General features: G+C 33.9%; 5 protein-coding genes across 5 annotated transcripts; 1 reads left to right on the forward strand and 4 right to left on the reverse strand.

Annotated features, from left to right (window-relative positions):
• LOC133315105 (uncharacterized) lies at positions 1–891 on the reverse strand. Its single transcript, XM_061516664.1, has one exon. The coding sequence runs from the start codon at positions 889–891 to the stop codon at positions 1–3; it is 891 nt and encodes a 296-aa protein (XP_061372648.1).
• Positions 892–3,353: 2,462 nt separating this feature from the next.
• On the reverse strand, positions 3,354–3,800 carry LOC133315109 (uncharacterized). The gene has a single exon (XM_061516667.1). It carries the CDS (start codon positions 3,798–3,800, stop codon positions 3,354–3,356), a length of 447 nt encoding a protein of 148 aa, XP_061372651.1.
• A 1,996-nt stretch (positions 3,801–5,796) lies between these two features.
• Positions 5,797–6,681, reverse strand: LOC133315108 (uncharacterized). The gene has a single exon (XM_061516666.1). The coding sequence runs from the start codon at positions 6,679–6,681 to the stop codon at positions 5,797–5,799; it is 885 nt and encodes a 294-aa protein (XP_061372650.1).
• Positions 6,682–13,088: 6,407 nt separating this feature from the next.
• Positions 13,089–15,540, reverse strand: LOC133315115 (small ribosomal subunit protein eS25). Its single transcript, XM_061516680.1, has 4 exons — positions 15,404–15,540; positions 15,239–15,313; positions 14,967–15,101; positions 13,089–13,381 (listed from the first exon to the last, which is right to left on the reverse strand). Exons 1-4 carry the CDS (start codon positions 15,404–15,406, stop codon positions 13,268–13,270), a joined length of 327 nt encoding a protein of 108 aa, XP_061372664.1. The 5' UTR covers positions 15,407–15,540; the 3' UTR covers positions 13,089–13,267.
• Positions 15,541–21,055: 5,515 nt separating this feature from the next.
• On the forward strand, positions 21,056–22,106 carry LOC133315145 (uncharacterized). The gene has a single exon (XM_061516716.1). The coding sequence runs from the start codon at positions 21,302–21,304 to the stop codon at positions 22,007–22,009; it is 708 nt and encodes a 235-aa protein (XP_061372700.1). The 5' UTR covers positions 21,056–21,301; the 3' UTR covers positions 22,010–22,106.
• Positions 22,107–24,368: the final 2,262 nt, after the last annotated feature.

A 24,368-nucleotide genomic window follows, 5' to 3' on the forward strand; every position in this document is an offset into this window, starting at 1 on the left:
CTAGTGGTTGAGGATATTAAGAAGGGAAACTCTGATTTTAATCAGACGCCTAAATAGAAAATCAAGCCCTTGTTCAAGGTCTTGAATGCACGACTCCATTTTCTCCAAGTGTTTTTGCAGCTTATTCACATCTTCAAATTTGCTAGTCTTGGCAAATACCAAGGACTGCAATGCTACATCCACTTGGGAAAATTCGCTTTCATCTTCCCCTAGAGAGCAAGCTACCCTTTTGGTCTGAATCAACTTGGAAAAATAAAGCCAGCTGTTAGACTTTGATTGTGTTGACCCTGAGATAAACTGAAGTAGTGTCTGAAATGTTGATAATGTGGCCACTTCCACATCTTGTAATAAGCTAATCAAAGCTACTTTTTTATGGTCTTTGTTTGTAGATAAGATGTTGCAATTTTTTCTACCCTTTAAATTTGCCAAGGTTTTGGAGATAGCCTTTCTCACTATCTTCCTCGATGTCAAGAATTTTTTAACCTCTGTTGTTAGCTCCATTTCACCTCCTCTCCTTCTTCTTATGATTGACTGAAGTTCACGTGTGCATTCTTTTGTATGCAGTAAAGCATCTTTGGATGCATTACACACATCTAAGAGCCTTAAGGATCCATCCAGAAGCTCATCTACCCAATTTTCTTGTCGATCATGGAGAAGGGTGTCTTGGGTGAGGGGAAGCTGAACTAAATTTTCAACACAATCAATAAAATCTTGCAAGCCTCCTATCTTATGGCTAAGCAATGATGATGGTGAAGATGAGGTGGTTTCATTGGAAGCCATTAAGCTGTCCAAGTGTTCGTAACATTTTAGAATGAGTGGGTGTGGTGTAGAGGGCAAGCTGTTTGAGCGAGCATGGAAATTGGATTTTGAGTTCAAAGGTGAGGCTGCCATTTTTCCTCAAGAGAAGAGAAGAGAAGCTTTGATTTTGATTGAAGAAAATTTGAGTCTATGGATCTGCCTTTTTTCCATTGGCATGTTCTCAATATATATTATGGGTGTTGGAGACATAAGGAATCTTATGTTAAACAAATATCAATGAGGCTAACTAATCGAGATTTCGATCTAGACATAATCACATAAATGTTAGAGCAGTGTCTCCAACAAGGAAACTCTCCAACTCATACATTGTCTTATCTTGCTCTCTCACTTGCATGATTAAGACGTTTTCAATGCAAATGCTTCAACAAAAGATGTGCTTTAACCTTAAAATGCAACCCATCTGCACGTGTGGACTGCTGCGATGCCAAACAAACGACTTAAATACTGCTATGCATGCCACTCGTGGAGGAACAAGAACCAAATCACTCGTTACCACACAACATGTAACATATTAAGTTAATATCCTTTGGTCTTCTCGCAGACAGGGAGGTAGGCTGTCTTCTGTAATGGTATATCATTCTTGCAAGCGTGTACTTGATTATAACAGATCATCATAAGAGAAGTCAAACCCTTCAAGAGTTTACAGAAAATATTAATATATCATCTTCTAGCCTCCTCTTTTCTGAGAAGAAAAAATGTTAGCCAAAGGAACATACTCAAAGAGCTTGCTACATGTTCGCTGCAACATTATGCTCTCTGTATTTCATCTCCTTGTTCAATTTGAGCAGCATTAGCATGGGTAATTCCACTTTTAGTCCATTCTTAATCGACGCGGGAATATATCACTCACATTCCCAACATTTTTTTCTCAACGTGCTTAACACGGTGTGGAGTTCGTTCTGGTTGTTGTCAGTTCTGGTTATGTGAATCATACGAGCTCTTTGGTTGTTGGTAACTAATCTGGTAGTTGCACCAGGATCCCCAACTCATCCCTCAATTTTTTAAGTTGGGAATTAGATGGGGTCTTGAAAAATGACATCTTTACTTGTTGCTGATATAAAAAATTCAAACTTTGAAGTGCATGCATCGAAATGCTGCATAAATTAAGGGCAAGGGCGAATCTTTAACCTCATATATGAAATGGGGCGTAATATGATTTGTAAGAGATACAGGGCGCTGGCACCCACCTCTGTTCCGTTGAAATGGAAATTGTTTGAGCCCTTTGAGGACAATCACATTAAGATAATAACTTTTACAGAATCTGCTGTTTTACCCCACCTTCTGTTTTACAATTTTTTTTTTTACAACTTCTTACAACCATATATCATAACCGTTGATTTCCGCCAATCAACGGTTATGATTTTTGCAAATTTAATTCATTAATTAATTATTAATTCATAATAAATGACAACCGTTGATCGACGGAAATCAACGATTATGATATATGGTTGTAAGAGGTTGTAAAAAAAAAAGTTGTAAGTATAACCTTCCTCTTGATAAATATGTTAGGTTTTGTTTTTTCACTAAAGTCCAATAGAGCAATAGAGTCTAATATATAAGAAGAACTTAAGAAATCTAGAAGTTTAGGGCTAGGGTTTTTTAAAACTCATATATATCCATGCACTCTCTCTTTTCCCCGGTAAGAGGTAGTCTGGAGGGTATGTGGCCAATTACAAGGAGATTGTTCGTGCTGTGACGCAAATGAGATCAGATAGTAAAGGGACTTTACATCGCTGCTCATAGATTTGCGCTTAAAGAGATATATGTTACTGAGACGATGATGATTCGATAAGCATAACAATGTAATAGGTCTTAAATCGCTTCCTCATGAATCCAAGGCTACCAGATTTCACATCAAGTATGTATTTATGTACAATTTAGCCTATGGAATATGGAACTGCTCCCTTCCACCGGAGTTAATGCAGCAGAAGGAATCTTCCATTTTTTGACACATAGAGATAGAGGTTTGACTGATTTAGATTCAGATCTCAGAAATGTTAATATAATAATGCAATGTCCTGCGCACAGGAACACTCCAACTCAAAATTCACATTTTTCTTTCTCACCCTTTCAAATATTGGAGCTTCACGTGTGGACAAATAATAATTAGTTTTAGTGTATGATACACATCCAACTGAAGCCTTTTCACAATTTTCGAATAAAAATACTGATGTCTGCGATTATAGCCTGTCCTCATATATATGAAAGACAATAAGCACGTCGTTCTCTGCACTTATAGCATAGAAAATTTGAACCAATTACTCGTTATTAAATATGATGTTGGCGATTTGATTCCAATTGACTTGAATGATTGAACCCCATGTGAGCTAAAGCTTTATATCAAATGATTGTCATTCTTCAACCCCTCCTTCATTGTACTTTTCCTTTTTTTCCCTGGGGAACTACTTTGTTTAACAAGGACTAAAAATGGAGAACTGAGAATGGGATATGATCAAAAAGTATATCCACTATTCTCTAATCACATTTATGTACAAGTATGAGACGATCATGGGTTAAAAACATATTTTGGTTGACTAGTTGTTTAAAATGTTGAGAAGGGAAACTCTGATTCTAATTAGTTGTCTTGAGAGGCGTTCAACTCCAACTTCAATATCTTCAATGCACAACTCCAAATTCTGCATATGGCTTTGAAATTTCTCAATAGATAAAGGCTTTGAATTGATGAGAAACTGCAACATGGCTTCAACCTTTTCGAATTCATTTGTGTCTGATTCTTCTGAATCACAAGATATTCTTTTAGGCTGCATCAGCTTGGAGATTATTGACCATCTGCTTTGCCTATGCTTTGGGCCAGTGATAAACAACAACAAAGATTCTAATGAGCTCATAGTGACCGCTTCTGCTTCTTTTAAGATGCTAAGAATGGAAAAACTCTCCTTGTCATTGTTTGAGGAAGAAACTACGAACCCATTTTTTATTCCTTTCAAGTTTCCTAAGGCCTTTCCAACCGTCTTCTTCATCTTCCTCCTATATGCCAAGTATTTTCCACCCTCAATTGTGAATCCAGTTTCAGCATTTCTCTTCCTTCGAATAACTGACTGAAGTTCGTGCATGCTGTCCTTTGACTGAAGCAGACAATCTTTGACTGTACTACAAATATCCAAGAGCCTCAGAGAACCATCTAATAGTTCATCAACCTGTTTGTCGCTGCATTCTTGTTTCAATGCTTGTTGGGTGATTTTCAATTGGAGCAGCTTGTCAGTGCTGTCTTGCAAATCCTGCAAGTCATTGAGTTTTTGACTTACTGAAGATGATGACAAAGAAGCAGTGGCTTCTGAATCCTTCAATCTGTGCAAATGATCCTCAATTTGTGATACAATGGGGTGTGGTCCAGAGGGTAAGCTGTTGCTGCGAATATGCAGAGAGATTTTTGTGTTTGCTTCTATAGCTTCCATTTTCTCTTCTCAGAAAATAAAGATGGCAAGGAGATGAAAATACAATTTGTTAGCTGATATCTGCTCAATAAATAGCAAATGAAAAGAGGAGACAAGAAGAATATTTTTATTTCCAGATGTCACTAAATGAGCATGCAACTATATCCCCTTGATTCTGGTTTAGCATCCTAGTGCTTCCACAGCATTGTTTGCTCAATGTTTCCCACGAACCAAGTTTCCCAATTCATCTCTCAATTTTTAACTAGGGAATCAAATGAAAATGGAATCTCCCATAGATGGGATACCTTAGCTATGTCTCCTCCATCTTTTCAGGTCAAAGATATAAAAATTCAAATTGTGAACTTCAAGGGGCAGGTGATTGGAGTTAGCATTGGAAGTGGATCTTGTGTCTGCAGGAGGAGAAGCAGTTCTATATAAATACCATTAAACAGGCTATGTTTGATTGTATATGGCTTGAGAATGGGGGAGGGATAGTGGGGGGTATCTCTTCATCTTCAAACATCAAAGATTGGTGATATCTGGATGGCGATGTTTATGCAGTGTTCCCAGATCATGTCAATTAATTTGTCGATGTTTATGTAAATGCATGTATTATACCCTATTGAATTAGAGAGAAATAAGTAGGCATCTTGTATCTGATCTAATATGTCTATGAATCATATACACGTGAAACCAATTTTTGTTTTTTTAATTAGGGTAAGAAAAAATAATTAAAATATTTGCAAACTAGTTTTCAACCCTCCTTGGTTGGTAGATATGAAGACTTGAATTACAGTGCACAATGTCTCCTTACAGCTGAAAACTCTATGTTAAAGGGTCTTGAGCGAGACGTAACCTTTTGCAAAGGATACTTGGACTAATGAGTTAGACAAAGTGACAAACCATTATAAATAGTCTTGATATCATGTCTCAATCCAAAACTTTGATGTTCCTAACCCAAAACTTTGATGTTCTTAACTTATGTGGGACTTTTCACTCACCCTTAATTTTCATGTCCAACACTACAGTTGTGGGGTATTCGGGGAGTCCTAAACCCAAATGATGAGACTCTTTGTTTTTTTTCACTTATATGATTTTCACTTGCTCCATTTCTTAACGGACATGGACTTCCCACTCACACTTGATTCTATGAGGAGAGGTAAGGATGCAAATTCACCCGATCTAAAAAACAAACAAGCTTTACAAATATACCCATTAAAGATTAATGATGAGCAACAAAGTCATACAAGAGCAGAAAATTCTGAAAATGTGCGTCGTAATCCATTTTTTTTTTGATGTAAATACAAAAGGCAATTGAAGCAACCTTGTTCACCCTATCTTTATCAGAATATCCAAACTTGAAAAATGGAGAAACTTCAAAATCAGCATTGTATTTATATTTATAATAAAACCATGTCATGCCATAAACTCTAAAAAGAAAGCAAATGTGTAATATATGAACAAGATATGGAGTAATATATTTTATCATATCATCAACATTGCAAGTACATTATCTACAACTTTATCCAAGAAGATAATATCTAATGCCATTACAAAAATTTGATGGCTCTAGATTAATCAACTAGTGATTAAGGATGTTGAGAAGGGCAACTCTGATTTTAATCAAACGCCTAAACAGTGACTCAAGTCCTTCTTCAAGGTCTTGCATACAGGATCCCAATTTCTCTAACTTTTTTTGCAAATCATTGATGTCGTTTGACTTGGTTGCCATGTTGAATACAAAGAACTGCAATGCAGCATCCACTTTTGCAAACTCATTCTCATCTGTTCCTTGTGTGTGGCCTACCCTTTTGTTGTGCATTAGCTTTGAAACCAAAGCCCAGCTGCTTCGTTTTGATATTGTTGACCCAGAAAAAAAATTCAGCAATGACTCAAATATGGAAAAAGTGACCCCTTCAGCGTCTTTGAACAAGCTAACCAAGGCCAGGGTTTGATAGTCTTTGTTGGTGATAGAAAAGTTGCATTTATTTGCATTACCCTTTAAATTCTCCAAGGCTTTGAATATGGCCTTTCGCACCACCTTCCTTGAGGTTAAGAATTTTTTAACCTCTACCATGAGCTCCACTTCCCCTCCTTTTCTTCTTCTTATAGTTGACTGTAGTTCCCGGGTGCACTCCTTTGTGTGAAGTAATGCATCTTTGGTTGCTGTACATGCATCAAGGAGCCTTAGAGATCCATCCAAGAGATCATCCACCCATTTCTCTTGGTGTTCATTGACAAGTGCTTCTTGAGTTAAGGGGAGTTGAACCAATTTGTCAATGCAGTCATGCAAATCCTGCAGACCACTTAGTTTTTGCATCAGCAATGAAGAAGAGGAGCTAGCTTCGTAAGCCCCTAATCTGGCTAAGTGTTCATTGCATTGTAGGATTATAGGGTGTGGCTTAGAGGGCAAACTATTAGAACGAGCATGGTTATGGAATTTTGGGTTCAATGAAGAGGCTGCCATTTCCCTCCACAAGAGAAGAGGAGAGAGTTGATGTTGAATATATGAAAATGATTGGCCAATTTGCTATCCTTCCTTGGCTATTGCTCAATATATATGGCCTATGGGCATAGGATACATGAGGATTCTCATCTTTACAAATACAAATAATTGCTAACCGATCTAGATTGATCTAAGTTTAATTACAGATATGTTTGTGCAATGTCCCCCCAGGATAATCTTGACAACTAATACTCTTTCTTTTCTTTTTTTGTTAGTTTTGTCCTTAGTCACCATTCTATAATCTCATGTGGATTTTGGTCCACACTTCTTTTAGGTACATTGTATCTTTATTATACGTTGCACGAGGGACATTGACATTACTTTGGTAGTTGCTACTGATAGAATTATATTTTTGTCTTTTGTGAAGAATCATTTCATCCATTTAAATGTTTGCACGTGCAAACAAATTGAGCTCCTAAAACGAAAGCTTCAGCCCTCTATCAGCTTGAGTTCCTACTAATGAATATCCAATCATTCTATCACTTTCATTCTGTCACTTTCTACTAACACTTTCGAGTTGATTGGATAGAGTATTTCATTATTTTTTGGCCTCATTAATATGCCTTTCATGTAAAAGGAAGCTCTACTATTATTATAAGCAGATGCTATACAAGAAATGCAAGTTCCCTGTCTTTCCCTTAGTTGCATATTCAGTTTAATTCAAAACAACATTACTTTTTCTTAAAAATAAATTCTCTTTTTAAAGGAAAAAAATAAAAATTCCATCTACATAAATTAGGGAATGCATAAAAATGAAAATGATGGATTTTGTGAACAAGATAGGCCTCATACCCTGATTGAGTTTAAGTATTGTACATTATGGGTGGGAAGGTGCTGAAATATAATTTTATCTGTGACGGTGTTAGTGTATTATAGACCTTGCTTTGCTGTCTGTATCATATAGAAAGATATCATAAGAAAACTGCATATTGATTTGCTTGTCCCCATAATAGGAAGACAACCATCACGTAGTTCATTGCACTCAACTTGTTAAATTTAAGTCCCTGACTGATAATTGAGGACAATCATTCAACCACCAATACACCAACCAAATGCAATCGTGACCAACCATGATATCCAAATGCTTAAGACTGGATAAAGCGTGATAGAATATAATGTCTAGAGACACCAAGATTTGAAATAGACCATAACAGTTATCTTCAGATAAGAAGAAATAACTAAGATTGTGTTAGAGAAGTTTAATTTAAAACCGTGAACGTGGTCCTTACTTAACAGCTTAATCTAGTAGGTGATCTCTACATTAATAGTTTTATATTATACTTCTCTAACAGATTATTTACGAAATTAAACCCCTTATTTCTTTATCTTGGTGGCTGATCTTTCAGATTATGTTAGAGTAGACATTAATAAATCGAATATCTTTCGTCTCAACTCTTGTTTTGTCTTTAACTTATTTTGCAGCTGGACTTGAAATAACAACAAAGAAAAAGTGAGATATGGTGGATATATAGAACTTAGGACCAAGAAGGTTAGAGGGGAAAAGGAAGAACAAATATAAGAACTGGAATTTGAATCTCAGTTAATATATATCCAGAACCAAATTCGTTTTAGTTACATTCATGTACGAGTATGCGACACTCGTGTCTACATCCCCGTTAGGTGGGGTTCTAATTGCATTTGAAGATGGTCAAATCCTATCTCTAGAAACTGAATGCACAAGTACAAATTTTCCATGTGATCTTGAAAACTCTTTAACAGATATAATACTGCAAGGCCTGTGGCAGAGAAGAGACTGCAATAATGCTCTATCTACCTCCTCAAATGCATTTGTTTTTTATTGGACAGAGTCACTGCATACTCTTTTAGGCTGCATCAACTTGGAGACTATTGACCATCTACTATTTTTTGGTTGTCCTCTTGAACCACATATAAAAGATAACAAAGACTCTAGTTGAATAAGAGTGATAACTTCAGCTTCTTTTATGTTGCTGATCATAGACACTGACTCAGACTCAGAGTCTTTGTTTGAGGAAGCTAAAAGGAGCTCCATATTAATTACCTTGAAATAGTTCAGCATTTAGTGTTTCAGTAGGAAAAAAGGTATATATAAAAAATTTAAATTAATATAAAATTATAGATTAAACAAGTAAATATTTAAAATTATAAAAATATATGTATAGTTGATAAAAAACAGTTTAAATGCAAAAAAAAAAAAATTGACAAATTTATACTTTAAAAGAAAATAAATTAAAATTTTAATTTAAAAAATTAATACAAAAAGAGAACATTTTTTCGTAAAAGTATTTTTTTAAAATCATATTTAATATAAAAGTTTTAAATACATATGAATAATCAATTTAAAATAATATAAAAATTATAAATAAGTATAACCAAAGAATTGAATATATATACTGAAAACTAAAGTAAAATAACGCTTATAATTATATTTAATTATTTTAAATTATATGCGACTTTAATTAACACATATTTTTTCATTATATTTATGTTACAAATATAAAAAAATATGGACAATGAAAATAAAAGAATTTAAACAAAAAATAAAAAATGGCATTTATCATTCTGTAAAAAAATAATAATAAAATTTAAACACTATAACAATATGAGTTTTAATTTAATATATAAGAAAGAAATTAAACTTTCATTCTTCTGATGTAAGAGTAAAAAAAAACACAATTTTCTATGTCGTAATTGAAAACTAGAAATTATTACTTGAAGATTGTGCACATGCTTCTATGCATGTTTTCCACTTCTTTCTGTATGAAAAATTATTAAACCTATTAATAATATTAATTATTATGTTTATTGGGTGGAAATTATTTAATATTTAAAATTCAAATTTTTTAAATTTGAATTTTGAACTTGATAAGTGAAAAAATAGTTCAGCATTTAAAGTTTTTGTAATGGGAAAAAAAAATATATATATATATATAAGAAATTTTAATTTTAATATAAAATTATGGATTAAACAAAAAATTTAAGGATGCTGATAGTTAAAGGTTGCAAACTGGGCTTGGCCCAGAGGGCCTACCCGCCCCTCCCTCCAACACGTTTTCATAATTAAATTAAAATTCTATTATTCTTTTTTTATAATTAAATTCCTAATTCAGATTTCAATTTTTGTAAATAAAAATTTATAAAATTTCAAATAATAACGACACAAATCATTGAAAAAATAATTTATTATTATTTTGTAATTCTAATTGTAATAATTGAAAGTTAATCTATAAAAACCTAGACGCAACTATAAGAGCCTTTTTGTGTAGATAAATATAAAAACTTATTACATGCTAATAGTTAGAGGTGATAAACTGGGCTCGGCCCGAAGGGCCGACCCACCAACACATTTTTATAACGAAATTAAAATTTCATCCTTATTCTTTGATAATTAAATTCCTAAATCTGATTTTGAATTTTATAAAGACAAATTTGTAAAATTTCAAATACAAACGACATAAATACTTGCAAAAAATAATTATTTTTAAATATGATTGTAATAAATGAAAGTCCATCTCTGAAATAAAATATAAAAACATAAATGTGACGATAAGAACTTTTTGTGGATAAATATAAAAATCTATTGCATGCTGATAGTTAGAGGTGGCAAACTGGGCTCGGCTCGAAGGGCCGATTCACCAACACATTTTTATATTTAAATTAAAGTTTTATCCTTCTTCTTTTATAATTAAATTCCTAAATCTGATTTTAATTTTTGTAAATATAAATTTGTAAATTTCAAAATACTAATGACACAAATCCTTGCAAAAAAAATAATTATTTACATAAAACGGTGATAGTTAAAGGTTGCAAACTAGGTTGGCCCAGAGGGCCTGCACGTCCCGCCTGCTAACACGTTTTAATAATTAAGTTAAAATTTCATTATTCTTCTTTTATAATTAAATTCCTAATTCAGATTTTAATTTTTGTAAATACAAATTTATAAAATTCCTAATACTAACTACACAAATCCTTGCAAAAAAATAATTATTTATTATTATTTTTGTAAATTTAATTGTAATAAATGAAAGTTCATCTCTGAGATAAAATATAAAATCCTAGACGCAATTATAAGAGCATTTTTTGTAAATAAATATAAAAATCTTTTACATGCTAATAGTTATAGGTGGCAAACTGGGCTCGGTCCAGAGGGCCGGCCTATCAAATATTTTTATAATTAAATTAAAATTTCATCCATCTTCTTTTATAATTAAATTCCTAAATTTGATTTTAATTTTTGTAAATACAATTTTTTAAAATTTCAAATACAAACGACGCAAATCCTTGCAAAAAATAATTATTTATTATTATTTTTTAAATTTGATGGTAATAAATGAAAGTCCATCTCTGAGATAAAATATAAAAACTTAGATACAAATATAAGAACTTTTTCGTGTGGATAAATATAAAAATTTATTACATGCTGGTATATAATGCTGACAATTAGAGGTTGCAAAGTGGAGTCGGTCCGAAGGACTGGCCTGCCTATTTTTTTTGTAATTAAATTAAAATTTTGCTCTTCTTCTTTTATATTAAACATAATAACTCAAAAATTTGCCAACTCTATATGTACAAAAAGTTGGAGTTAGGTAGCTAATAATATTGATTTAAATAAAATGCAGAAATATATTTTTATGATTTGCATTAACTTTTACGAGACAGACAAACATATTTCTTTTTTTTTTCCATGCATCGCACGAGTTATACTTAATTTTGAAGGAGTTTTTTATGTAGGGTACTGATTTAGAACATTATCCAAGAAAACTTAACGTTCTTAATGAAAATTCCATATTATTTAACGTCAATGTAAAAAAAATAATTTGGAGTCATATAATGAGCCAAGATATCAAGTTTCAAGTGTTTGAAGCAGCGAAGCTATTGTCACCTCATTCTTTAAGTCTTTGGTGGACCCTAATGTATGTTGTTATTTTTTAAAAATTTATCATTGTGGGTTCTTTATATTATTACAAATTTTTAGCATGTGTATTGATTTGATGATGTTTAGACACATTTGTTCCAATGTAAGCAAAAAATACGACTCATACATGACCATTTGGTTAATTTGCTTTCAAATCCCTTTCCGACAACGTTTTTTGGGTTCTAAAAAAAATAACCCATTTTTTTAGCTGAGATTATTACTTCTGGGTGTTAACATATTATCGTAATTTATTTAATGAGCATTTGCATTTTGTATCGTAGGCATACATATGATGGTAGAAAAGGATGTCCCTGGTAATGCATAAACATAGGAAATCACATGTTTGGTATGTGTTGAACTCATCCCTCCCATGATTGTTACAGAATGACACTGAATTAATAGCGTTTTCTTATTATAGGTACAAGCTGATCTTTTAATTCCATATTTGTTTTGTATGTTTGTTACCTTGATTTTATTAGTAGCTGTTATAGTTAGCAATAAGTTGTATGCATTTTTTTTTTTTAACCGTCCTCATTTTAACATAGTCTACTATGGCGTATTTATTTTTTACATAACTTATTGAGTAGATAACTATATTTGATTTGCATAATATTGATCACTCTGGATAGTAAATTTTTGTTTATGGTTGACTTTTGTAAAGTTCTGTGTCAATGCTGTAATTTTTTTCACCTGAAATATAGAACAGGATAACAATACAGGTTTTTGTAAGTACAAGATTTGCAGTGCGATTAACCAACCACGACTTATAACTATAGCGGCCAGCCGCATTTTCATCTTACAAGTAAGGACGCTATTACTCTGCAACTGCTGCTTGCATTCCACTTTTCCAGCAATCCAATCAGTAATTTATTGATCAGCTCATATGGTAAGATGAACATTCTGCCTGGATGCTTGACTCAATCAATTGCTTGTACAGATTGATTCATGATAAATTTTAATATTTTTAGTTTTTGCCAAATAATGTCCTGGAACTTTATTTTACGCCACCTTATCATACCTCCACTACTAATACGGGTTTTGAAGTTAAATAAACAATGGTACTTAAATGATCTAAGCGCTGATTAAATATAAAGCAAAGCAAGCGAAGGCGTTTCTGCCACACAACTTTTCTTGTAATCAGATTTCTATGTGCAGTTTATTCATTGACAACTTACAATATTTTTCATAGTATTAACAAATGGAAATCACTGGCACGGTAATCTTATCACCAACAATTGCATTACATGATTGACATTTGACACATTAATACCACCTGTATAATTGCAAAAGGAATATTTTTTATGACGTTAAGAAAGATAATAAACAAATTATCTGTCATGATCTCTACAGTTAATTTCTTTTAAGAGTTAAAAAATCCGAATATGTTCGTTTAGGCTAGCCTTTCAAGTAGAAACTCTACAAAATTTGGACTCCAACTAAACGAAATAAGCTATAGAAAAACATGCAAAATAAATACCCAAAAAGATAAGATATGAAAACCTCATGTCAAATATACTACCAAGAATATAAAAAGAAATAAACCATGGATTTAACAACAATCGTTTAAGCAACCTAGCTCGAGGTGCGTCTCAAACTGAAAAAGAAAATTGCTTCACCGGTCCCATCAATACTACATAATGACCAGCACTACATCTAGGTGTTTGTAGCTCTAGTGTAAATCTGCTGGCTTGCGTGGGCAGATACCATCCTAATTGAACCTCTAGCCATCAAGTCTCTTATAGCCTTCCTTGCAAGTGATCCATTAATCTGTAAGGTGCATGCTAAATGATGAGAATCTTGTTCTCCGTATAGTGCTCATGAATTGATTACAATCATCCATAAAATATTGCCAATCACAAGTCATCACTCAATATAATTCTCGAGTATGTGTATATGTGCAAACAAGCATGATATGACAGTTAAAAAATACATTGTTGTAACTGCTATTGCTAGGAATTAAGACAATCCTACGCTACACAGAATTACAGATGATAGCCACAGAATGACGCGCAAAGCTCAAACACAAGACATGCACATAACTCCATTGCAAAATGAAAAAACAAGTATATATTTTTAAACTAAATTAAGGGCAAAGCAAGTTCACAAGGCTCTTCGACTTTCCTTGACATTTTCCCATAGCTGTTTCCTAAACTCAAACCCATAACCTTATGATCACAAAAGAACAACCTCACCAGTGCACAACTAAAATGCATAACGAAAATAGAGAACTTGAGCCTAAGTGAAAAAATAAGATATCAAATTTCAAAAAAAATAATAATAATAACATGACCACAAAATTGTAAAATTTTGATCTCATTGAATTTACTCTCAATTTTCTTTGGCAACAAGTTTAAGTAATCTCAGACAAAAAGTTCAAATCAAGTTTCTATGATGTGTACATTGTTACCTGAGTATATGCCTCAGGCCATCAACAAATTGATAAATTCAGTGTTAAAACTAGTAAACAAACATATTCGCAATGAATTAGGGTTTCTACATCAACTATAATTATAGTGAATGTTTCCACATTACAGTATTCTTGATGAGTGCAGAACCTGATATGCCCAATTATAGAATCATGGTACTGAAGACACAGGCAAAATAGAATTGATTTTCAGTTACAGTCCCATTTATAGTGCAAATTTCAAATGAGGCACACACAGACATTGTCTCGGAATAAGACCAGCCTAATATAAATAAACAAAGAGCACCAAAAATTACCAATATTAAGGTTACTTACTGTTCAGCAATTCCTTACTTCATATTTTCCGATATACAGTCAGGCACTTCATATTTTACGATATACAGTTAGGCAATTACAATTAGCATGGAAAACTATAGTTAACAAATCTAAAAGAATATCAAAAAGATCATGGCGAGAAAATGTTAGTATAACCATGATCACAGACGACTGCCAAAAAGTTTACATAAAACAACAATCTTCACAGGATTATTACAAAAAAGGCAGCAGCAGAGATAAACATAAACAGGAAATGCAGCTAATAATGAATCATTATCCAAGGTTTAAAGCTTGTAATATGACACAACATCAGTGAAGTTTAGAATATGTTACGGTTGAAGTTGGATCTCAGCCAGAGAGAGGCCAAAAAAGAAGGAGAGAACATAATACCAATCATATTCTCTAGATAATCCAAATCAATATAGGAAAGCAGATCTTACACAAAACTACCAACTAAGATAACAGCAGCAACTGACTCCTTACTCACATCATAACTCTTATCATTCCCAATTAAATTTACAGAACATGAATCATAGACAAAGCAACACAAACGCTATCAACAATACGAATAAACCATTAGCATAAGAAAAAAAGGTGTAATAGGAGTGGTACCCTCAAACGATCAGAGAGAATAGAAGGGGTAATGAGTTTGTATTTGGGTGCCTCGGTTAGAAGCTTGTCATAGGTGGCCTGATCAAAAAGCACCTGGTTATTCACCTTCTCCTTCTGCTTTCCCTTGCTCCACTTCTGTTAAAACACAAATTTGACCTTAATACCACACACACCATCCATCTCTCATATATCAATTGGCAAAATCACAATTATATGAAGAAATAATAATAATAATAATAATAAAAATAACAACTTTAACAAGTAACACGAACCTTCTTCTTCTGCTTGCCACCGCCAGACTTTGCGGGTTTCGAGGAAGGTGGAGGAGCCTTGTCTTTCTTTGGAGCCTATAATTACCATGAAAAAAAAAAACAGGAACACAAAAATTACCAAATGTTAAGAAGAATAGAGTAATTGAAGTTTGCAGGAAAACATACCATGAAATCGGACCGAAGATAGCAGACCCTCACAGATCAGGGGACAGCAGCAGCAGCAGATGGAGGCGATCACAATCACAAACCTATCTAGGGTTTTTTTATATATAGGGAAGTGAGTAATTAAAAAGGGTGTATAATTAACTAAAAACAACTTCGTTTTAACGGGCTTTGGTTTGTGCCTCTTTTTTCCGGCTTCCCTGTACAAAACCCAATGGGTCCCTTGCAATTGAAAAAGAATTTGGGTTTTTAAGGCCCAATTTAAGTTTAAAAAGGCTGTACTTAGGCTATCTAACGGCCCACTGTTCCCCTATGAACTTTTTGGGCCCAAGCATGTAAGGACCTGTTTGGATGAGCTTTTAAAAGAATGATTTTTTATGTATTGCTTTTTTTAAAAGAATTTTTTTTAAAAGTAAAGTTATTTTACGTTTGGATGTATGATCTGAAAGTCACTTTTACATAAAAAAGTTGTTTGGATGTTAAAATATAAAAAAACACTTTTTATATATAAAATTACAATAAAGGAGAGATAAAATAACATGATCGTGGGATAAGAAGAGATAAAATAGGTATGATAGGATGAGGTTAAAATTGTATTTTAAAAATTCATATTATCTCTTTCCCAAAAAAAACAATTTATATTATATTTTAATTTCTGTTTTTTTCAAAAGCAACTAACTACTGGCTATAAAAAAAAGCAGCATTTTAACTTTTATTTTAAATTTTGCTTTTTTAAAAAGTTGTTGTCCTAACAAATAAAAATTCTCAAAAGGACATTTATTTTTTAAAAAAACAACTTTTTAATAATAAAAGCTCATCCAAACGGGCACTAATTAGTTTGGCGCTAAGTGGATTTGTGTAACCACGCCAATTTCCCCTTTGAATTACTCAGATGGAGCGCATCTGGGTATTATGATAGCACTAAAATCTGGGTGCGATATCGACTTTACATTATGTACTATCCGTAGTAGATAGTGTAAAATATAAAAGTTATTTTTTTTCTATCCAAAACAATTACAGTTGATATGGCGCACTCTTATTCATTGGATATATCTACTATCGTAATATATTAAATTTTTCGGCTTAGATGATGTTTTGCATGAGTGGTAAGCTAACCACTCTTCCATCTAAACTAAAATGCAAGCACAATCTCCATTTCTGATACTCCGGTAGAAGAACCGAATAATACATGAGTTACCCAAAATTCTAAGTAGCGGTGTGTGATAGGGAATAGTCCTCAAAATTCAAAGAAAACGAGGGTCGATACCAAGATGTGGAAATTACAGGAAAAGAGTGCTGAGTTGGAGGAGGCTAAGGTTGATGATGGTGCTAAAGATGAGAAAGATAGGTATTTTTGCTGTGTCTGTTCAAAATAATCAAATTTGAGCACTGATGAAGTCTCACACCGATTAGAAATGTTTCAAGTGAGTAGCATATAAGTGCAAAAAAGACCCATACAACTCGAGCTTTCAGGTTTTGGGTTAAGATGTTATGTCGATTCTCTTATTGGGGTTTGTCGTTTAACCTAGGGTTGGCAAAACGGGCCAACCCGGCCCGACCCGATCCAACCCGAAAAAAACGAGCCGGGTTAAGGTCAGCTCGAAAAAAAAAACGAGCTAGAAAATCCAATCCAACCCGACCCGAGTCGGTTTAGGGTTGGCTCGCGGGTTGGCTCAAAAATATGGCTCGTGATTGGCTTGAAAAAATAGCTCGCAAGTTGGCTCAAAAATTGGCTTGCGGGTTGGCTCGAAAATTGGCTCGCGGGTTGGCTCGTTTTCAGCCTATTTAAATGACCATGTAGTATTAATGTACCAGCTATGTGGCTTCCATTAACTTAAAAAAGGGTTACAAAATGAGAAATAAAAGCAAAATATTTTAGTTTCAAATTTTCTTCACAACAAATTTGCATCAACATCCAGAAACAATCAGAACCACTTGCTATCAAGTGGGTAAGATATTTGAACCAAACAGAGCCAGCACAGCCTAACAATATAAAAATGACAGAGATGTGAGAAGATTAGGGACTTAGGTTTAGATAAGAAAGAAAAATGATGACAACATGTGTGGATTTTGTCCATTTTTCTATATTATATTTTGTATTTTTTTATTAAAAAAAAAATCAACCCGCGAGTTGGCTCGTTTGACCCGCGGGTTAGATCGTTTTTTCACGGGTTGAAATGAGCCGAGTTGGCTCGAGTTGGCAGCTCATTTTTGCCAACCCAACTCGGCTCATTTTTGGCGGGTTACGAGCCAACTCGACAGGTTGGCTCGTTTTTGCCAACCCTAGTTTAACCCATTAGTGAAAGAATCATTGTAATGGTTTTTGGGCTCTCTTGTACCATTCATGGAGATGGTGATGGTGATGTACTTGAAGAAGCCTCCGCAGAAGGCTAATGTGACCCTAATTTTGGGCCTCACACTTGAGGGGAAGGGATAATGAAAATAATCAAGTGTGAGTGTGATGAAGTCTCACACCGATTAAAAATGTTCCAAGTGAATAATAGAAGTGCAAAAAAGACCTATATAACTTGAGTCTTAAAGTGTGACCCTTATATTGGGTCTCACTCTTGAGAGGAAGGGATATTGAAAATAATCAAGTGTGAATAGTGATGAAGTCTCACACCGATTAGAAATGTTCCAAGTGAGTAATAGAAAAATCGGCGCTCAAAAGAGAAAGGAATTTCAAAAAGATCCATATAACTTGAGTCTTAAGATTTTGGATTGAGTTGTGATGTCGGCTCACCTATTATGGTTTGTCGTTTGTGTTGAAACCGAAAGTTGAAATTCAAAATTTGAGTTTGTAATATTGTTGTAAAGTCTGGAAGATTAGCGAGTTATCTTAGGAGTTTAAAAGTTTGGCCCATTTGTAAAAGAATCCTTGTAAAGGTTTTGAATTATCTCGTACCATTCTATTCTTATCAGTGTCAAAGATGGGAACGGGAGAGCAAAGGAGAATTTGAATGGAGAAGGGAATTGGTCTGATTTGGAGAAGTTGAATCTTGGTGAGTGATTTGATTTCTTGGAAGTTCACTTGCCAAAACAGATAGTTGATGCAACTGATTTTACATGTTTCTTTCACTTGTTTGTTTTTAAGTATGATTAATAACATGAAGCATGGTCTTCAAAAATTTAATTCCTACTGCAAACGCTGCATTACATGCAAGATTTGCACCGAATCATCTATTTTAATTTATGAAACAGGCTGCCCCACGGCCCACGCTCACATTAGATCCCTAATCAAAACTCATTTCACAACCCTCATAGAGTCATATTTTAATAAGGACAAACATATCAAACTTGATATTTTCAAATTAACATTGCAGAGGAAAGATACCTAATGTGGCTTACTTTATCCCTTTAATTATATTCCTTGTTATCATCGTTCTCACAATTTTTCTAGTGTTTGATGATGCCTAGTGTAAGATTTCATACCAGAGTATAGTATAAATTTATGTATTAGCTGTTATAGCCAATTTGAAAAGTGTTTAATGATACTGTAGGGTCAGGTTCCCTTAACAAGTGGCACGGACATACTTATCCTCATACCATTGCACTTAGAAATATACGGCTTAAACCTCAAGGGGGTGGCATACTTGGTAGTGTCTCAAGCTTGGGTCGCATGTTTAATCCTTGCAAAGATTTTTTAGGGTTAGAGATGAAATCTTTGTACTCTAAGCTTTAGTGGGAGACTAATCGCACCCTACCTCCATTTTAATATATTATCTGTTTCGATGAGAAGTTAGCTAATAAAATTAAGAGTAAATATATTTTTTACTCCTTAACAAAAAATATGGTCCTCATTTTAGTCCCTTACAAAAATAAATTAGTCAATTAGTTCCTAATAAATTTAAAGTGGACTCATTTAGATGAAATTGTGGTCCTTCACAAATTCAAAAAAGACCCATATTAGTCCATCAAAAGGATTAAAATGGGTCCACCTTGAATTTGTTAAGGACTAACTGACTAATTTTTTTTTTGTAAGAGACTAAAGTGAAGATCGTATTTTTTGTTAGGAATAAAAAAAATCTTTACTCTAAAATTAAAATGGCCAGAGATAGTTGAATGGAGATTCATCCTGATGCTAAGTTAAAAAAATTGAAAAACACACACACACAGAAGTCAAGAGGATACAGTTGATGGGATGGAGGATGTCTTGATTTTAAACGGTCAAAATGCTACGGCTACTTTAATCGGACGCGAGCTCTTCATGATTAACAACAATAATCAAATCCTTGTACTACACAACACAATTCAAGTCTAGTGCTTAATTATAACCTGTAGGGGGACCCTTCAATCCAAGCTACTAATAGTGCTCCTTGTCATTATCTGTGTGAAGGACCTGATGTTCAATAATATCGAGTGTAGATTATTCTGCAATCATATCCTTAGGCCGCGTTTGATTGAAAATTTATTTTGGGATTGATAAAAAAGTGTAAGTGGATATTAAAAAATACCATGTTTGGTTCAAGTTTTTTTAAAAAATATGAGGCAAATAAGATAGATAGTAAAATGACTTTTGTGTTGATTTTACAGAATACCACCTGAGAAATGGTATTTTGAGATAACTGGGAAAGTGAAAAAACAGTGCAAAGTTTTTCCCGAACATAGATTTTGCATATTTAAATAAATTTCTCTGGTAATATTTCGGTCAACAAAACAACTGTTTTTACATTTTCATACCAAACTCACTTTCCAACCATTTCTCTAGTAAAAAAAATTTCTCCGGAACCAAACACTACCTTAAGAAAACTCAAAATAATATTGTAAAGACCGAGGAATAATTGAAAAAACAATGTCACGTTAGTTATCTATTATTTCAATATTGATACCATTTTTCCTGGGATTTATTTTTATTTATCTGCACAGGAATTATCTTATTTTTTGACTAATCGCGTTTAGATAATAAAATTACTATAAAACTAAAGTGCAGACTTAATCAATTTACATATACTGAAATCTTTTCTTCGAACAATGTTCATCCTATACGCCACGTTTCATCTGAAGGCTAAAGTTGCATCCTCCTCCATTATTGATGGGACTACTGAGGACAAAAGGGAACTGAGGGGACCATTGGAAAGCTGACCTGAAGAGGCTTTTGAGTGTTGAGGGAATAAGAAAGGAAGGCAAAGCAAAAGTCTGTGGCCTTTTCTTACGGAGTAAGAAATGGGTTGCAAATCTCTGTGACAGGTATTTGTGGTTTCTATGTTAACCTAATTGTCATGCACTCCAATAAGGTGCTGCCAGATTGCCTTAAGCAGTTTTCTGATTTTTCTTTATATTTAGTTGCATCTGAAGTGATATCTTTTTTTTAACTTAAATATGCATAAAAAGCCAAATAAAAAGTTTGTTATAAAATACCATATCCGTATACGTTTAAAGGCTCCACTGTATAATAATAAATTATTTGAAGTGCTGAAAATCATCAATTATATATGTTGCTAATCTAGTTTAGTGCACATTTAACAGGAAAAAGTAAAAACGAAAGTAGATAATGGAATAATGAGAAAAAGTAAAGGGGTTGGATTCGGGTATATTATATATATATATTTTTTATGAAACACCTTTTTTTTCTTTTTCTTTTTTAATGTAATTTGAAATCGGGTCTATAAATTAGAAGAAGAGCACCAAATTTGGAAAAAGCCGAAAGGAATTCAAGACAGAGGCATATTGTCAGTTCTCACAGTCCAAGCAGAGTCAATATAATAATAAATTTTCACTTCCAACTCTGTTTCCATGCTTCGTAGCCTAGAAACCGCTGCAGTGTCCATTATAACTCTATTATCTGCTCTCAGATGCTCACTGGACAAACCCCCAGCCCCTTTTGAGTGAGAACAACCCATAAGTTGTTTCTCAACAAACAAAAAGTTCTATCATTATATTGTTGTTAAACCCTTTAAGCAAATGGATTCATTCAGTTTCCACAAGCTCAAAGCAGAGAAAAAAGCCAACAGAACCGTAAAACATCGGCAGCTTCGAAAGATAGCGAACTTGTTGCGGTACGTAGAGGTGTGTGTTGTTTTGGTCTTGATTTCGAGGCTTTCCATTCAACTACCAGTGGCTGTGAAGAACTCAAGCGAGTATTTCCGCGGATTCATGATTAGCCCGCGCTTTGTTTTCCTCGTTGGAAACATCATAATCATCACACTGTTCGCCCAGTCTGGTCAGTTCTCAGCTCACGCTTCTTCAACAACTGCTCCAGAACTTGATATTTTACATGAGTTCCTCCATAGCAGCACCATCAATCATAAAATTCAAGCGAACAAGCCCCGAGAAAAGCCAAGCATGAAGGGTCAGAGAATCGATAATGGAGGCCTAATCAAATACCAAGAAAAAGAGAATAATAGTTTGGAGGTGAAGGATTACAGAAGGTGTCAATCAGAGATTAATATAAGGCGTGTGCAGAGTGAGAAACCTCGGCGTGTGTTGCAGAGGTGTGAGACCGACAACAGCAGGAGAAACATTGAATTCGGTGGTGTTCCTGAGAGTGAGAGTGAGAGTGAGAAAGTGGCACTGTCAACGACTTCATACCCTGAAGATGGAATGAGCAACGACGAGTTTCGTCGCACTGTAGAGGCTTTCATTGCCCGTCAAGTGAGGCTCCGAACATAAGAACAATGCTTTACAGCTTAGAATTTTACAAGCCTTTTCTTCCTAGGGTCAGAAAGTCTGTAATTAGGGTGAATTGAAAACTATATGCCTCTATAATGTAATTGCTTCTGTTTTACGTTTTTAAATAAACAAAAATACATGTGATGTGATGTGATGTATATCGTGTAAGTAAAGGTTAAAAGAAGTGAGTGAACTAAAGTATAAAATTATTTACGTGTATATTAATCGAATTGTTTAAATTTTTGGGATAGTTAGCAATATAAGTATTCACCAATTTATATACAATATTAACGGGAACAGTCACCAAAGTGCCACTGTTGGCCAAAAAAATTACTAGAATGTCTCGCCAACAGTAAATTTTGTCAAAATGCCATGTGGCATATTTCGCTGTGGAGCGAAATATGTGTGCAAATAATTCGCTACACAGTGTAACGAAATATGCTACGTCAGACTGCTCAAAACCAAAAATGCCATGTGTCAAATTGAAGAAATTCGCTACATAGGGTAGCGAATTTCTATAATTTTGACACGTGGCATTTTTGGTTCTGACGTGACATATTTCGCTACACTGTGTAGCGAATTATTTGCACACATATTTCGCTACACAGTGTAGCGAAATATGACACGTGGTATTTTGGCAAAATTTTCTGTTGGCGTGCAGTCTGATAATTTTTTTGGCCAACAGTGGCAAAATGGTCACTGTTCCATATTAACGAGTCTTTTCCCTTTTTCTCCATATATATCGAAACTCGTATAATTTCAATGTGATATACAGCGCTATCATCCTACGTTACTTGTTTCGTCATTATTTAGCTTTCCAGTTTCTTAAAATCTGAAACTCAGTTTTAATAATATCGTTATTTCCATAATTCTTTAGTTCTCGCATCTCTCGACAAATCCTAAACTCACTGTGCCCACTGCTTAGCGGTAAACTTTTTCAATCTTATCATGTTGTACGGTGGTTCTCTTTTCCTCATTGTGCCTCAACACCGGCAAGTTTCCCAAAATTTGGAGCGCCACAATATTATCATCATTGTTTACCTTCTGATTATTTATTCACTGTCGTCTTCTTGGAGCGGCAAACCTTTTGTCATTTAACAAAATTAGTACCACTACACCCAACAATTGAATTCAAACGTGTCATTTTCAAAATAAAAAATTCTCATGGTGCCATTTACGGTTGAGGGCGAACCCGGCTCAACCTAATCCAATCACGTTCAACTCAAAAAAAAAAAGTCGGTTAGGGTTGACTCGAAAAATAAATGAGTCAGAAAACCCAACCTAACTCGACCTGAGTCGGGTTAGGGTTGACTCGCGGGTTGGTTAAAAAATGGAAAAATAAAATAAAATTTCATTGATGGTGTAACTTCTAAATTTTTTCCTTAAATTATCAATTCATTCAATACAAAGACATTATACAGATAAATCATAAAAAAGGTTTTGGACTTATTGGCAGCTTTTGGGTATTTTCGTTTGGGTCTTTGGAATTGAAATTTTAAGTTTTAACTTTTCACTTTTCCTTCATTAATTTTTATACTTTTATAATAAAATAAAAAAAATCATAACCGAGCCAACCCATTTGACCCATAGGTCGGCTGGATTTTTTTCGAGCTGAAACGAGTCGGACTGACTCGAGTTACTAACTCATTTTTTCTAACTCAACCCGACTCATTCTAGCCGAATTACCGGCCAACTCACTCATTTTTGCCAAACCCAGTGCCATTCAGGTTTTTTTTTCTCCAATCGTGACATTATGGTCGTTTTCCCTATCAAATCAATTCTAATTTCATATTATTAAGTGTTTATTGTCTGGTAAAGTCAACTATTTTAATCCTGAAATATTGCAACTATTTCCTGAACTTTTTTATAAAAAAAAAAATATTAGCTTTGTGTTTGTCAATTTAGTTGTCATATCATGTGGGTAATCTGATTCTTAAAACACTTCCATATGCAAAGGGCATGTAGCTAATTAAAATTGTCAGTTCCACACAGCATATGCCATTTTCTATTTTGGATAGAGGGAAATAGCGCGCGGTAGTTTTCCTCTCCACCTGTGAGCATAGTTCCTATTTGGGACATTTTTTGTTTTAATTTGATGTTAGATCATATGAAACAGTTGTCTTTGTAAGTTTTCTGGGCTAGGCTCCCATCTATGTCAAAAAAAAAAAAAAAAAAATAGCGCGCGGTAGGCATTTTAATTTTGAGAAGCAATGAATTTTGTCTGAAATTCACATCCTATGCCTTAACACCAAAAAAAATTTGTTTTTTTTTTCATAAATATTTAAGGGCTACTAATTTGTAAGCTTACGGATAGAAGTCGAATAGGATCCTACCCTTCTAGTGGGGAAAGTAACGACCG

Source organism: Gastrolobium bilobum, unplaced genomic scaffold, assembly GCF_033153095.1.
Source record: "Gastrolobium bilobum isolate Gb01-03AN ecotype WA unplaced genomic scaffold, APGP_CSIRO_Gbil_v1 utg8583, whole genome shotgun sequence".
Lineage (NCBI taxonomy): Eukaryota > Viridiplantae > Streptophyta > Magnoliopsida > Fabales > Fabaceae > Gastrolobium > Gastrolobium bilobum.